Source organism: Saimiri boliviensis, chromosome 5, assembly GCF_048565385.1.
Source record: "Saimiri boliviensis isolate mSaiBol1 chromosome 5, mSaiBol1.pri, whole genome shotgun sequence".
Lineage (NCBI taxonomy): Eukaryota > Metazoa > Chordata > Mammalia > Primates > Cebidae > Saimiri > Saimiri boliviensis.
The window spans coordinates 151,305,173-151,322,757 of NC_133453.1; the positions used below are offsets into that span (position 1 = coordinate 151,305,173).

Sequence of the window (17,585 nt, forward strand, 5' to 3'; positions counted from 1 at the left end):
GCCTCCCAAAGTGCAGGGATTACAGGCGTGAGCCACCGTGCCCAACCTCAGAAAGGTTCCATTCTTCTTGCTGGTAGGAACTCAGAAGCGTCCCACCATTGGGTGACTGCTGTGAATCACGCAGCTAACAGCTCTCTGGTATGTGCACAGTTTAGTACTCAAGCAAAGACTATGGGACATCTACATGGTTTCAGGACCTGTTTCTGCTAAGCTCTCTCTTCTCTCACACCCCGCCCTGCAAATCCCAGCTGCCTCAGCTTCCCCAAGTTCCAATTTGTCCCCTCTACCAAGCAGGAACTTCCAAGCTGTACTTGAACTGTTCCTCTCTAAACTTGGTCCAGAAACTGCTTCCGGATGGAAAGCCAGGGAGGCTTACCTCCCCACTCGCTTCCCTCCCCTCAGGGAAATGTCTGAGCCTGAACAGTCGGTCCATGTGCTCTGTCCAGCTTTCCACTTAAGGAGAAATAAATCCATCCCTGTTACTCTATAATTCCAAAGATTTTATTTTATCTACCTACCTACCTATCTATGCAGTTTTATTCTACCTATCTACAGATCTTGCTCTGTTGCCCAGGCTGGAGTGCAGTGGCAATCTCAGCTCACTGCAACCTCCGGCTTCTGGGTTCCAGCGATTCTCCTGCCTCAGCCTTCCAAGTAGCTGGGACTGCAGGCACATGCCACCGTGCCTGGCTAAAGAATTTAAAACACAGTATTTTCTATATATTCTCAATCTAAAGACAAAATTTGATAACAAATGTTGAACTGCAGTTGGGAGGTTTGTGTTTCATGATGGAAAAATCAGCAATTCTTTCCCTTTTTTTTTTTGAGACAAGGTCTTGCTTTGCTGCTCAGGCTGCAGTGCAGTGGCATGATCATGGCTCACTACAGCCTAGACTTCTCAGGCTCAAGTGATCCTCCCATGTCAGCCTTCTAAGCAGGTGAGACCACAGCGGTGCGCCACCACACCCAGCTAATTTCTAAAAACTTTTTGCAGGGCGGGTGTGGTGGTTTATACCTGTAATCCCAGCACTTTGGGAGGCTGAGGTGGGCGGATCAAGAGGTCAGGAGATCGAGACCATCTTGGCTAACACGGTGAAACCCCATCTCTACTAAAAATACAAAAAAATAGCTGGGCATGGTGGCGTGCACCTGTAGTCCCACCTATTTGGGAGGCTGAGGCAGGAGAATCACTTGAATCTGGGAGGTGGAGGTTGCAGTGGGCCGAGCCTGAGCCACTGGACTCCAGCCTGGGTGACAGAGCGAGACTCTGTCTCAAAAAAATTTTTTTTCTGTAGAGAGACGAGGTCTCCTCATGTTGCCTAGGCTGTTCTTGACCTCCTGGATTAGAGAGGTCTTCCTGCCTTGGCCTCCCAAAGTGCTAGGATCACAGGTGTGAGCCACTGCCCCCAGCCAGGATTAGCAACTGTGAAACTACTTTCTCTGTTTTTTGGAATGAGTAAATGAGTAATATACTAAGAATAATGAAGCAAGGATTCTCAGTGTTTAAGGAGGTCAGAAAAGAGAGAGGGAGAAGACTCAACTCTGCAGTGTTGAATGGAACTGGAACTATCCATATACACTCACAGCTTTAACATACAGATAACTATCTAGAAATAAACATGCACAGTGATATGGTCTGGCTGTGTCCTCACCTAAAACTCATCTTGAATTGTAACTCCCACAATTCCCGTGTGTCATGAGTGGGACTCATTGGGATCTCACTGAATAACAGGGGCAGGTCTTCCCCATGCTTTTCTTGTGATAGTGAGTAAGTCTCACGAGATCTCATGGTTTTAAAAGGGGAGTCTCCCTGCACAAGGTCTCTCTCTTCTCGTCTGCTGCCATGTGAGATGTGCCCTTCCCCTTCCACCATGACGGTGAGGCCTGGCCATGTGGAACCGTAAGTCCATTTAAACTTCCTTCTTTTGTAAATTGCCCAGTCTCAGGTATGTCTTTATTGGCAGTGTGAAAAAGACTAATACACATGTACACACGTGCTATGGGTCGTATTGTGTCTCTGAAAAAGATACGTTTGGTTGGGTGTGGTGACTCACGCCTGTCATCCCAGAACTTTGGGAGGCTGAGGTAGGCGGATCGCCTGAGATCGGGAGTTTGAGACCAGCCTGGCCAACACGGTGAAACCCCATCTATTCTAAAAACACAAAAATTAGCCAGGTGTAGTGGCATGCACCTGTAATCCCAGCTACTCAGGAGGCTGAGGCAGGAGAATCGCTTGAGCCCACTGGAGGTTGCGGTGAGCCGGGATCGCGCCACTGCACTCCAGCCAGTGAGACTCTGTTGAAAAAGACACGCTCAGTCCTCACTCGCAGTACCTGAGAATGTGAAGTTTGTTGGAAAGAAGGTCACCGCCTAAGTGCCTGCTTAAGACAAGGTCACACTAGAGTAGCATGGTAGGTTCTGGACCCAGTAAGACTGGAGTCCTTCTGAGAAGAAAGGAGACCCAGAGACAGAGACACGCAGGGAGGACAGGAGTGAAGACAGGAGGCTGGAGTGATGCCAAGAACACTCATAACTGAGGCCACTGCTAGAAGTAAGGGCTCCACCCGGCGTCTCAGAGGGTGCATGGTCCGGCTGACACCCGGGTGTCGGACTTCTGGACTCCACAACCCTGAGAGAATAGATGTCCGTTCTTTAAGCCACCCCGTATGTGGCAGCCACAGGAACCCAGGCAGGCCACATGTGAGGATGTGCTGGCTCTGACCCCCAAGAGCATCTAGAAACAATGACACCCCCGAAAGCAATTAGCACCCATCACACCCAGCCTCCGTTTCTAAATGCCATTCTGCACTGGGAGGAACGGGAGAAAGGACAGGTTGCTAGGACCGCGTGGGGAAAGTGCAGGACGAGCCTGGGGCATCCTGCGATGCTGAAGGTTGGCCGTGCAGGAAGAACGGGGAGATGGCCCCCGGAGACCGAAACCAAGCAGGCGGCACCCACCCCGGCCTGAAACTCCACAGTAATGGGTGATAACCCTGGGTTAGATCAAATAAGCACAAGATTATAAATGCTACCAAGTACAGCAGAATGCCAGCTAGTTCCTGCAGAGAGAATGACGGAGTTAAAACTCAGCTGGGGCCGGGCGTGGTGGCTCAAGCCTGTAATCCCAGCACTTTGGGAGGCCGAGGCGGGTGGATCACGAGGTCGAGAGATCGAGACCGTCCTGGTCAACATAGTGAAACCCCGTCTCTACTAAAAATACTAAAAAAAAATTAGCTGGGCATGGTGGCGTGTGCCTGTAATCCCAGCCACTCAGGAGGCTGAGGCAGGAGAATTGCCTGAGCCCAGGAGGTGGAGGTTGCGGTGAGCCGAGATCGCGCCATTGCACTCCAGCCTGGGTAACGAGAGGGAAACTCTGTCTCAAAAAAAAAAAAAAAAAAAAAAACTCAGCTGGGCACGGCGGCTCAGGCCTGTAATCCCAGCACTTTGGGAGGCTGAGGCAGGCAGATCACCTGAGCTCAGGAGTTTGAGATCAGCCTGGCCAACATGGTAAAACCCAGTCTCTACTAAAAATATAAAAATTAGCTGGGCATGGTGGCATGCACCTGTAATTCCAGGAGCTCGGAAGGCTGAGGCAGGAGAATCCCTCGAACCTGGGAGGCAGAGGCTGCAGTGAGCCGAGACCTCCTAACTGTACTCCGGCCTGGGCTACAGAGTAACACTCCGTCTCAAAACAAAACAACACCACGAACCAAACCACAGCTCACTGTTCAACCACCAGCAGTGTGAAGATAACTGATTCGGCAAGGAATCGTCAACAGATCTAAAATGACTGGGTCGAATTTTAATGAGGGAGTTTGTTTACATCATCTCAAATGATCTCCCTACCAATTATTTATAACTTTTAAACTGAAAAATGGTAACATGATAGTGGGGACACAGGGCAGCCGCCACCACACCCCAGGCACAGAAGTCACCATGAGCAGCGAGGGGACAGGTGTGGCCTTGGGCTCCGGGGTGCCTCACTGACGACACACTCTCCATCTATGGCCTTCCGGCAGAGAGGCCTGACTCTGGACCCGAGGAAATACCCTTCCGCCAGCTTCCTTCCAGAATAGCAGCATTATCACACGCTTATTCACGTACAGGTTAAATTCCGGTCGCAGACCCCTAAGTCACCTCCCCGAGCCACAGTGCGTTAACTCACTAGCCGCAAGTCTGGCCAGGCAACAAGCGAAGTCCTGGCTTGCGTCACGCAGCTCTCAGAAAAGCCTCAGGCATAGGACTGAAATCCCGGGTAACATGGTTTTGGGTGTCTTCTCAGGATTCAGCACAGAACTTGGATACACAAAATCCTGTTTTAAAATGCCTTTTCCTGATCACAGAGCTTTCCCGACTCCACCAGAAGACTCGTGGGAAATGCAGGCACAACGGCTTCTACCAACACTCATGGAAGGCGGAGGCTGCTGACTAAACTGGAGCTTGTCTGCAGAAAATGCCCGTGACAAGCTAGGGGTCCCCGTGAATGGCACCTCAAGGCTCCCCAGGCACCAGGTGGCTCAGGTGACTGCATGCTGACCTCTGCCCAACAGGTGTGGTCCCAGGGAGCAGCTCTGGGTCTCTTGGGGAGACAGGTGACACACGTGAAACTGGGTTCCAGGTAAGATGGAGCCAGCCTGCCTGTGTCCAGAGGCCCCCGTGTGTCCAGGACCCCCATGTATCCAGGGGCCTCCTGCCACCCACAGTGGGGACGAGTGTGGCTGCCTGGGTGTAAGGCCCCCACAGATGGCCCCGAGCAGCTGCGCACATGGCACTGGGTGTTCACGTCAGCTCCCGGGGTGTGGAGAAGGAGGTGCCTGGCCACCCTTCTCTGCTGCTGTGATGTATGTGGTCCTGCAGCGGTGCAGCCTCAGGGGATGGAGGGGCTGAGGGCCACCAACGCCTTGCTTTAGAGGACAAACACATTTCTACCAAGGAAACCTCTGGGGAGTTCCCCACTTTTTCTCTCATCTATGTATCCATGATTTCTCATTTTTCCATAATGTTGATGCATTACTTGTGTAAGAATATTTTTTCAATTAATTCCAAGCATAAACATCTTTTAAAAATGTTGAGGCAAATGGGCACCATCAAGGTGAGTTAAACAGGCAAAGTCTTCACAGTTCGGTTGCCACAGACCACTCCATCCCAGCCTGGAGGCCCCCTGAGCTGAGAAGCCAAGCCAGGTACCACCACCGGCAGCCCACAGCTCACGGCCACAACCCTGGAGAACGGCCTCAGTGACCCTGACGCAGGGTCCCACAGGAAACACGGCCCTGCCCCCAGGGGTCCTGAACTGACAACGGCCACAGCAGGAAGAACTGGCCCGCGGGACAAGTGCCCTCTCCTCTGCCCTCGTAGCTCGGCACCCTGTCTCCCGAGACACAAAACTCTGGGCCTGAATTGGGAGAATTCAGCCCCATGTGGGTGGGACACGGAGATCCAGGGGTAAGCACGGCACTCGTGTGTAAAAGTGCTCCTAACACGTGTCTGCACGTACCTGCACTCCTCTATCTATGGGTGGAGCTCAGCAGCCAGGCACCTTGCTTGGGGCCCCAGTCATCACCCAGGCTGCTGGTGTCTGGGAAGGCATGGTGAGCGACACACACACGTCCCTGGCACACGCTGACACCGTATGCGAGCCAAGCTCAGCGTGCAGAGAAGGAACCTCAGCCAGAATGGCGGCCGCCCGGCATGTGGAGCCCAAGGCAGGGCTGTCCCAGGAGGCTGAACTCAGGGGACTGCCAGCATCCACCATTTCACCACCAGTCACATCACTTCATGTTGTCCAACACCGTGGCACCATGGGTGGTGGGTGGGAGGGTGGCTCCCCCAAATCCCAACATCCCAGGACAGAAGCATGAGAAGCAGGCACCCCCTTTCCACCAACAGGCAGACGGCAAGCCAGGAGAAGCTCCACGTGCGAAGCAGTGACTGTCCACGCGAGGGTGGACACGGATGCCAATGGAGGGCCGCGTGGCTCGCGTGCCCTGTGAGACGTGATGGGGAGCGGAAAGCGTGCGGAGGCAGGGACCTGGTGGCACGGAGGAAGCCTGCAGGGCGTGGGTCCGCGAGCTCCTCCCTGCAGGCGCCCACGCGGCAGACACACTCACCGGTTGGTAGAGCCGTTGTAGCAGTAGTTGGGCAGGAAGTCGTAGTTGAGCTCCCAGAAGACGTGCAGGGTGATCCTCCCATAGGGCGCCGACACGTTGTGGTTGGCCTCCCGGAACATGGCGTCGAAGCTGTCCAGCGTCAGGTACCGGCTCAGAAGCTTGTGTGTCATGCGGTTGATTTCCAACAGGCCGTCCAGCTCCTGCGGGGCCGAGGACAGGGGTGGGGACAGAGCTGGTCCAGGCGGGAAGGAGGCGCCCACGGCCTCTGATCCCACCCGGGCTTCATGGTCCCTGGCAGGGCTACACCGAGGCAGCCCCGGGAGAGCACAGGCTCTGACAGGTGACAGCAGCTTGCTTCGTGGCCCCCCACTTTCTCCATCACCCCCACTGGGCCATGCCTTTCTCCACTCACCTCCATGCCACCGACCTCTGCCGTCCAGTACCCTCTGGGGCAGAGTGTACGCACGGCCTGCTCCCGCCACCCCTCCGTGCACGCACCCACTGAGCCCCCGCCCTGCCCCGCAGCCCAGCCCAGCCGCGGCGCCCCGCCGGGTATCGAAGCCGAGCGGCTTCCTCTGAGGCCGGCGGAGCTCGTCCAGGCCGTGCCCTCCAATGCGGCCGCCGGGCCGGGGGCCGCAGCTCAGCTGCTCCCACCTGAGACCAGATTTCAAAGACTGAGAAGGAAGAGACAGGCTAGCCAAAGGTCCACCGCAGTTACAGTGCCACAGGAATGCTGCTGTGAACTGATAATACGGGGTGCAGCAGGTTCGGTTGGGTGTGTCACTAAAAACAACTTCGCCTGTGTGCCTTTCTAACGTGACTATGGGAAAACTTCAAATCACGGATATGACTTGCATTCTACTTCTATTGGACAGTAATGGCCTTGGTCAAAGCCTTGACCAATGATTTTACTTGAAATCATAGTTGGCCAATGCCGACGGAAACACCAAATGACACTCGCAGAAGAAGGCCGCCCAAGAAGTAAGGGCTCTGCCCGGTGTCTCAGAGGGGCCGTGCTCTCTTTCTGAGTCCCAGCCTCTTTGACTCAGGGAAAACTCGGAGGGCCCTGCTCTGTGGTACAGAGATGCTCAAAGGGACATGTGCCGGGCCGTCACCGCCCAGCGCCCAGCGCCTGCCAGCCAAGGTCTGCTCTCCAGGAATGCACGATCCTCCCGATTCTGGCATGTCCATCCCCATCTGTCGGCAGCCTTTACTCCAAGAAGACTGATGTGGCTGGCGACCAAACCCTTGATGCACATTTCCCTTCCTTGGCTCTGCCAAAGGTCTGAGGACAATCGACTTTTCCTTCCCTGCCTACTCAGCCTTGAGGAATATCCTCCCTGGACACTGGGTTTCCCAAGACCACCACACCCGTAACTATGTAATTTGCCTCACTCTCCCCTTTGGTTGCAACTGATAACCCCACCTGTTTGTAACAGATCCCTACCCTTGTGACCATGTATCCTGTGACACCCTTCCCCTCCCCAAGACAGATTACTACCTTTAACTGACCACTCGCCCCAACCTATAAAACCAATTCCTACCCCACTGCCCTCCGCCAACTCTCTTTTCGGACTCAGCCCACCTGCACCCAGATGAATAAACAGCCATGCTGCTCACACAAAACCTGCCTGCTGGTCTCTTTATGTGAGCAACATGCCTAACAGGAAAAGTCTCCAGTGAAACAGACAGCATAAATAAAAAACACTCACTTCTGGCCAGGCATGGTGGCTCACGCCTGTAATCCCAGCACTTTGGGAGGCCGAGGCGGGTGGATCACAAGGTCAGGAGATCAAGACCGTCTTGGCCAACATGGTGAAACCCCACCTCTACTAAAAACTACAAATATTAGCCGGGCGTGGTGGCACACACCTGTAGTCCCAGCTACTTGGGAGGCTGAGGCAGGAGAATTGCTTGAACCCAGGAGGCGGAGGTTGCAGTGAGCCAAGATCGCGCCATTGCACTCCAGCCTGGCGCCTGGCAACAGAGCAAGACTCCGTCTCAAAAAACAAAACAAAACAAAACAAAAAAACAAAAAAAAAACCCCACTCACTTCTGAAAATGGAGAACACAGAGAAATGCAAAAGGCACCTGAAAGTCTCAGCAAAAGAATCAAACAACTAGAAGAAAGAACTTCAGAGCTCAAAGACAAGGTTTTTGAGTTAACCCAATCTGACAAGGACAAAGAAAAAAGAATTTTTAACTGTGAACAAAGCCTCCAAGAAGTTGGGATTCTGTTAAACAACCAAACCTCAGAATAACTGGTGCTCCTGAGGAAGAAGAGAAATCCGAAACTTTGGAAAACATATTTGAGGGAATGATCAAGGAAAACTTCCCTGGCATTGCTAGAGACCTAGACATCCAAATATAAGAAGCTCAAAGAAAGCCCAGGAAACTCATCACAGAAAGATCATCATCACCTAGGCACACGTCATCGGTTATCTAACGTCAAGATAAAGGAAAGAATCTTAAGAGCTGTGAGGCAAAAGCATCAGGTAATCTATAAAGGAAAACTACCAGAATAACAGATTTCTCAGCAGAAGCTCTACAAGCTAGAAAGAATTGTGGTCTGATCTTTAGCCTCCTTAAACAAAACAATTATCAGCCAAGAATTTTCTATCTAGTGAAACTAAGCTTCATAAATAAAGGAAACTACACTCTTTTTCACACAAACTAACAGTGAGATAATTTATCACTGACCAAATCAGCACTACAAAACTGCTAAAAGGAGCTCTAAATCTTGAAACAGATCCTCAAAATATACCAAAACAGAACCTCCAGAAAGCATAAATCTCACAGAACCTATAAAACAGTAACACAAGAAAAAAAAGATGACAATGTATTCAGGCAACAACTAGCATGATGAATAGAACAGTACTTCACATCACAATACCAACGCTGAATGCCGACAGCCTAAACGCTCCGCATACAAGATACAGAGTTGTGGAACTGATACCGACCAAGTTTCTGCTGTTCTTCAGGAGACTCACCTGACACATAAGAACTCACATAAACTTAAGGTAAAGGGATGGAAAAAGATATTCCATGCAAATGGATACCAAAAATGAGCAGAAGTAGCCATTCTTACATCAGACAAAGCAAACTTTAAAGCAACAGGGTTAAAAAAGACAAACAGGGACATTATACAATGATAAAAGGACTTGTCCAACAGGGAAACATCACAGCCCTAAATATATATGCACCTAACACTGGAGCTCCCAAATTTATAAAACAATTACTATGACACCAAACAAATGAGATAGACAGCAACACAGTAACAGTAGGGGCCTTCAATACTCCCCGGACAGCACTAGACAGAAAGTCAACAAAGAAACAATGGACTCAAACTATACCCCAGAACAAACGGACTTACTCGTTATTTACAGAATATTCTACCCAACAACTACAGAATATATATTCTACTCATCAGCACATGGAACATTCTGCAAGACAGACCATATGACAGGCCACAAACCAAGTCTTAATAAATTTAAGAAAATATAAAAATTTTATCAAGTACCCTGTCAGACCACAGCGGAATAAAACTAGAAACCAACTGCAAAAGGAACCCTCAAAATCATGCAAACACATGGAAATGAAACAACAAACAACCCGAATGATCGCTGGGTCAACAATGAAATCCAGAAGGAAATTTAAAAATTCTTTGAACTGAGTGATAATAATGATACAACCTATCAAAAGCTCTGGTGCACAGCCGAAGGGGTGCTTAGAGGAAAGTCTGTACCGTTAAACGCCTCCATCAGAAAGTTCTGAAAGAGCACAAACAATCTAAGGTGACACCTCAAAGAACTGGAGAAACAAGAACAAACTAAACCCAAACCCAGCAAAAGAAAGTAACAAAGATCGGAGCCAAACTGAATGAAGCTGAAACAAACAAACGAAAAACAACACAAAATATGAATCAAGGCTGGGCGCGGTGGCTCAAGCCTGTCATCCCAGCACTTTGGGAGGCCGAGGTGAGTGGATCACGAGGTCAAGAGATCGAGACCATCCTGGTCAACATGGTGAAACCCCGTCTCTACTAAAAATACAAAAAATGAGCTGGGCATGGTGGTGCGTGCCTGTAATCCCAGCTACTCAGGAGGCTGAGGCAGGAGAATTGCCTGAATCCAGGAGGCAGAGGTTGCGGTGAGCCGAGATCGCGCCATTGCACTCCAGCCTGGGTAACTCAAAAAAAAAAAAAAAAAAAAAAAACACAAAAGAAAAAAAAAATGAATGAAACAAAAAACTTGTTCTTTGAAAAGATAAACAAAACAGACCATTAGTGAGATTAACCAAGAAAAGGGAGAAGATCCATATACCCTCAACTGGAAACAAAATTGGAGATGTTACAGTGACACTATGGAAACAGAAAAATCCTGCAAGGCTACTATGAATGCCTCTGTGCATAAACTAGAAAACTCAGAGGCAGGGGATACATTCCTGGAAGGATACAACCCTCCTAGCTCTAATCAGGAAGATTGAGATACCCTAACAGACCAGTAACAAGCAGCAAGACTGAAATGGTAATAAAAAAAATTGCTAACGAAAAGAAGTCCAGGACCAGATTCACAGCTGAATTCTATCAGACATTCAAAGAAGAAATGATACCAATCCTATTGACACTAGAAGGAATCCTCTGTAAGTCATTCCATGAAGCCCGGGTTACCCTAATACCAAAACTAGCGAAGAACGTAAGAAGAAAAGAAACTACAGACCAATATCCCTGATGAACCTAGATCCAAAAATTCTCAACAAAATGCTAACTAACCAAATCAAACAGCATATCAAATAAAAAGGTAAAATAAAAAGATAATTCACCATCATCAAGTGGGTTTCATACCAGAGATGCAGGGATGGTTTAACATATGCAAGTCAATAAATGTGATACACCACATAAATAAAATTGAAAACAAAAATCACATGATCATTTCAATAGACACAGAAAAAGCATTTGACAAAATCCAGCATCTCAGCATCTCTTTAGATTAAAATCATCAGCAAAATCGGTATAGAAGGGGCATACCTTTCATTAACAAAAGCCGCCTGGCATGGTGGCTCACGTCTGTAATCCCAGCACTTTGAAAGGCCCAGGTGGGTGGATCACCTGAGGTCAGGAGTTTGAGACCAGCCTGGCCAACATGGTGAAATCCCGTCTCTACTAAAGATACCAAAAAAAAAAAAAAAAAAAAAAAAAAAAAAAAAAAAATTAGTCCGGTGTCGTGGCACGTGCCTATAATGCTAGCTACTCTGGGGGCTGAGAAATGAGAATCACTTGAACAGGGGAAGTGGAGGTTGCAGTGACCCAAGATCCCGCCGCTGCACTCCAGCCTGGGTGACAGAGTGAGACTTTGTTTAAAAAAAAAAAAAAAAGTAATAAAAGCCATCTATGACAAACCCACTGCAACATTACATTGAAAAAGTTGAAAGCATTCTCTTTGAGAACCAGAATAAGACAAGGATGTCCACTTTCACCATTTTCATTCAATACAATACTGGAAGTCCTACCGGAGCAATCAGACAAAAGAAAGAAAGGGCATCTATACTGGTAAAGAGGAAGCCAAACTGTCGCTGTTTGCTGATGATATGATCACATACCTGGAAAACCCTAAAGACTCATCCAAAAGCTCCTAGAACCAATAAATGAATTTATTAAAGTTTCAGGATACAAAATTAATGTATACAAATCGGTAGCACTGCTACACACCGACAGCAACCAAGCTGAGAATCAAGAACTCAACCCCTTTTATAACACACACACACACACACACACGCACTCTTAAAACTATATCTAACCAAGAAGGTGAAAGACCTCTACAAGGAATACTATCAAACACTGCTGAAAGAAATCACAGAGGACCCAAACAAATGGAAATACAGCCCATGCTCATGGGGGAGAGGGTAGAATCGATATTGTGAAAATAACCATACTGCCAAAAGCACTCTAGAAATTCAGTGCCATTCCCATCAAAATACCACCATCATTTTTCACAGAAGTAGAAAAACAATCCTAAAATTCCTATGGAACCAAAAAAGAGCCCATACAGTCAAAGCAAGACTAAGCAAAAAGAACAAATCTGGAGGTATCACATTACCTGACTTCAAACTATAAAAGCGGGAAAAGGACCCCCTATTCAACAAATGCTGCTGGGCTAACTGGCAAGCCACGTGCAGAAGAATGAAACCGATCCTCATCTCTCACCCTATACCGAAAGCAATTCAGGATGGATCAATGACTTGAATCAAAGACCTGAAACAATTAAAATTCTAGAAGACAACACTGGCTTAGGCAAAGACTTCAAGACCAAGAACCCAATAGCAAATGCAACAAAAACAAGGATAAATAGACATGATTTAATTAAACTAAAAAGCTTCTGCACAGCCAAAGAAATAATCAGAACAGTAAACAAAGTCAAAAGTTAAACTCTCACTGTTAGCCGCTGGTATGATCATGCACCTAGAAAAAGCTCATTCAAAAAGCTCCTAGACCTGATAAGTGAATTCAGCACAACTCACAGAGTGGGATAAAATATTCACAAACTATGCACCCAACAAAGGACTAATATCCAGAATCTACAGGGAATTCAAATCATCAAGAAAAAAAAAAAAATTACATCAGAAAGTGGTCTAAGGACATGAATGGACAATTCTGAAAAGAAGACACGCAAATGGCCAAGAAACATATGAAAAAATGCTGAACATCAGTATCAGGGAAATGCAAATCAAAACAACAATGTGACACTGCCTTACTCCTGTAAGAACAGCTTTAATCAAAACCTAAAAAAATAATATGTGTTGGCATGAATGTGGTGAAAAGGGAACACTTTTACACTATTGGTAGTAATGTAAACTAGTACAACCACTATGGAAAACAGTGTAGAGATTCCTCAAAGAACTAAAAGTAGATCTGCCATTTGATCCAGCAATCCCACTCCTGGGTGTCTCCCCAGAGGAAAAGAAGTCATTATACAAAACGGATACATGCACCTGCATGTTTATAGGAGCACACTTCGCAAATGCAAAAATACGAACCAGCCCAAATGCCCATCAATCAAGGAATGGATAAATATAATGTGGTATATGTACCCATGGAATACTACTCAGCCATAAAAAGGAATGAAATAATGGCATCTGTAGCAACCTGAATGGAATCAGAGCCCACTATTCTAAGCAAAGTAACTCAGGAATGGAAAACCAAACATTGTATGTTCTCACTCGTTAAGTGTGAGCTAAGTTATGAGAACACAAAGGCCTAAGAATTATACAACGGACTTTAGGAACGCGAGGGAAAAGGCTGTGGTGGTCAGGGATAAAGGACTCCACATTGGGTACAGTGCACACTGCTTGGGCGACGGGCACACCAAAATCCCAGAAATCACCACTAAAGAACTCATCTACGTAACCAAACACAAACTGTTCCGCCGAAACCTACTGAAATAAAAAATAATAAAACAAAAAAAAGCATGACATAGAAAACAAAAACAAACGAAATTGCTACACACATGATCAAGATTATTATGTTCTTTATGTCTAGAATATCTATTTGATTCTTTTTTATAGATTCTAATTCTCTGATGAAATTCTCCTTTTTGGCCAGGCATGGTGGTTCACGCCTGTAATTCCAGCACTTTGTGAAGCCGAGGCGGGTGGATCACATGAAGTCAGGAGATCGAGACCATCCTGGCTAACACGGTGAAACCTCGTCTCTACTAAAAATACAAAAATTAGTCAGGCATAGTGGCACAAACCTGTAGTCCCACCTACTCAGGAGGCTGAGGCAGGAGAATTGCTTGAACCCAGGAGGTGGAGGTTGCAGTGAGCTGATATTGCACCACTGCACACCAGCCTGGGTGACAGAGGAAGACTCCATCTCAAAAAAAAGAAAAAAAAAAGAAAAAAGAAAAAAAGGAAGTCCCCTAATCCATCATTTCTTCCAACTTCTTGGACATATTAATCAGAATTATGATAAGTCCTTGTGTGCTAGGTCAGTATCACCAAAGGGTTTGTTTATATTGTCAATCTTCTCTCTTGGTGGGGTCATAGGTTCTTTTGTGTCTAGGAATTCTTAATTGAGTGCTAAGCATTGTATATTTTTAAAATTGTGGAGGCTCCTACAGCAGTTATTTTCACAGAGCACACCCCTGCTCTCCCCTGCAAGGCATAAAGAACTGGGGCCTGAACACCACGGTCCCATTAGGGACAGAACTGAGTGAAGGCTGGGCTGCAGTTCTGGTGAGACCCTGTGTACCTCTAGTTTGGCCTCTAGTCGTCTTTCAGTTAGGAGCGCAGCAGGTCTCTAACCCTCAGCACAATGAGCCCGGGAAATTCTGCTTCTGGAGATTCTGCTGCTTGGCTTTCGCCTATTGTCCTCTACTGCAAAAGCAACTGTAATCCCCAAACTCTGGGCTGAGGGGTCTGCCCTATCTGGAACTGTGGTCCCTCCCATCCTTATGGACTTGCAGTTCTGGGATGGCTTTCCCATTTGATTTTGGCATTTTATTCGGCCTTCCTGGTTGTCCTGTGCAGTACTGCTGGCCTGCCACAAACCACTGCACTCCATTTGGAATCAGAAGCTGAGTCTTACGGAGGTAACTTCTGCTCTTCCCTTCCATTTAGAGAACAAGCATGACCAGCATGACTGCCCCGCCCCAGCTTTCCAGGTGAAGTACCCTATTCTACTCTGTTCCTCTGGGCTGGTTAACTTTTGCTTTCCAAAAAAACACCATGCTATTTCATTTATTGCTGACATATAATACATTTCTGACATCTAAGAGGAGATCAGTTTCCTCCCGTTAACTTTTTAAAAGTCAGAGTAGCACTTGCTAATCTTGACAGCTTATTTTACCAAGTAAACTTTGTAATGATTTTATACAATTTTATCAAATACTTACAATCGAGTGGTGATTACACGAAATCTCTAGACTACTTAAGGAACTAATTTTTACTGCTTTTTTTTGAGACAAAGTCTCACTCTGTCACCCAGGCTGGAGAGCAGTGGCGTGATCTTGACTCAATGTAACCTCTGCCTCCTGGGTTCATATGATTCTCCTGCCTCAACCTCCTGAGTAGCTGTGATTACAGGTGCCCGCCAGCATGCCTGGCTAATTTTTTTGTTTTTAGTACAGACGGGGTTTCAACATGTTGGCCAGGCTGGTCTTGAACTCCTGACCTCGGGGTGATCTGCCTGCCTCGACTTCTCAAAGTGCTGGGATTACAGGTGTGAGCCACTGTGCCTGGCCAATTTTTATGGTTTTCATCGAAGTTTTTCCATTTAAAAGAATGCTTTGTTTTTCAATTTACTCAAGAAAAAGAATGTGCACTGGAGTTCTTCCATTCCTTCGTATAAATTTTATCATGTCAGGTTTACTTCCAATCTTTTAGTGATTACTAGGTAAAAAGTTAAACATTTTTATCTCCTAGCTCATTACTACTAAAATATAAACATGTTATTAAGTGGTGTCCTACCTTTTGCTACAGTTGGCGATTTTTTTCAAGACTGGGGTTATTTGTTTGTTAAGGTCAATGTAGCATTGTGAACACTGAATGTAGATGCTGAAAAGAGGCTTGGGATAGGCCATGCTCAATGAGTGCATCTCCTTTATTACCTACACAACAACTGGACCTGCTCTTACTTCGATTATCAATAGGGCGAAGTAAAATTTGTTCCAGTACTTACAACTATGGAGGTCAAATCTTCACTTTCAAATCGTCCAATCGCCAGTTCCAGGGACTTATATACGGCTGCTGAGACGCGCTGGGTGATCAGGCGATTGAGGTCTATTGACCTGCCGAGGAGCTGGTGTGCACAGAGAAGGAGTGAACAGGAGCAGCTCGAAAGCAATAAAAGTTACCTCACCAGGGACCCTGGAGAAGCCGGTCTATTGGTAACGACAACCTTTAAAACGATGTTCAGGACCCATCTCCCCACAGACATAGCAGTCTGGTGTGTCTTTTTACAGGTGTTACAATAATAAGTAAGAGAAAATTACTGCATCTCTATTTCAACGTACTAGGAACATATCCATCCTTCAGTGCTGCTTCAACATGAAAATATGAGAAAGCCCTGGTGAAAATGTCCCAAAATGTGCATGGTGATTGCTGACGGATAGCGAGTAGAATTAAATCCAATTTTTTTCACAGTTTTCCATATTTTACTCGTTTTATGCATGTAATATAATATTACTTTTAATTTCTAAATTTTTTGTTAATGTCTGTGGGTACACAGTAAGTATGTATTTACAGGGTACATGAGATGTTTTGATACAGGCATGCAATGTGTATCACTTTGTTAAAAAAAAAAAACTGTAAAAAAATTAAGTACTATGTATCTTTAAATTCTTCCGGCTGGCCAGGAGAAAGTTCTGTCTGGTGCTTTGAGTTGATGAAGGTGTTTCTTCACCTTTGTTCTTTTTAAGCTCTGGCTTCTGGGCTCCTGGAGAAGAGCTGACTCCTCCAGGCTATGCCTGCCCCCAGAAGCCGCAGGGCAGATAGAGAATACTGCAGATGCTCCCTGTGTGTGAGGTGACCCAATAGAAACGAAGTGTCTTTCAATGCCTAAGTTTTTTATTATTATTATTTTTTGAGATGGAGTCTCACTCTGTCCCCCAGGCTGGAATGCAATGGTGCGATCTTGGCTTACTGCAGCCTCTGCCTCCTGAGTTCAACTGATTCTCCTGCCTCAGCCACCTGATTAGATGGGACTACAGGTGTATGCCACCACACCTGACTAATTTTTGTATTTTCAGTAGAGACGAGGTTTCACCGTGTTAGCCAGGATGGTCTCGATCTCCTGACCTCAAGTGATCCACCTGCCTCGGCTTCCCAAAGTGCTGGGATTACAGGTATGAGCCACTGTGCCTGGCCTGCCTAACACTTTATAAGAACGTCTGAAGTCACAAGGTGTGGTGATATCTAGTAAAACCAAGTTAGCTTTAAGAAATACCAATTTCTTTTCTTTTTTTTTTTTTTTTGAGATGGAGTCTCACTTACTCTGTCGCCCAGGCTGGAGTGCAGTGATGCAATCTCAGCTCACTGCAACCTCCACCTCCTAGGTTCAGGCGATTCTCTTGCTTCAGCCTCCCAGAGTAGCTAGGACGACAGGCACCCATCACCACGGCCGGCCAATTTTTGTATTTTTAGTAGAGATAGGGTTTTGCCATGTTGGCCAGCCTGGCCTCGAACTCCTGACCAGATGATCCGCCTGCCTTGGCCTCTCAAAGTGCTGGGATTGTTACAGGTGTGAGCCACTGCGCCCCGCTGAAAACCCAGTTTTTTCAATCCATGCTCTATGTCTCCACCACAGCCCGGCCTCGCTCACCTGCACATGCCTCTGCTTCAGCAGCGTTTCGTAGCGGTTAGAAGGTGGGAGGTGGATCGTGGCTCCCTGATTCTTGCATTCTGATCGTAACCGTTTATCAAGAAGCAAACTAGTATAGAAGGAAGACAGGAAGTTTTTCATACACTATAAATTATAAC

At 47.0% G+C, this 17,585-nt stretch overlaps 1 protein-coding gene across 1 annotated transcript in view; it reads right to left on the bottom strand.

Annotated features, from left to right (window-relative positions):
* The window catches only part of CYFIP1 (cytoplasmic FMR1 interacting protein 1), a 78,907-nt gene that overhangs the window by 23,874 nt on the left and 37,448 nt on the right, over window positions 1-17,585 (bottom strand). Inside the window, 3 exon segments of the mRNA XM_074400146.1 lie at window positions 6,111-6,310; window positions 15,787-15,906; window positions 17,428-17,536. Of these exon segments, the coding sequence (XP_074256247.1) occupies window positions 6,111-6,310; window positions 15,787-15,906; window positions 17,428-17,536 (429 nt within the window).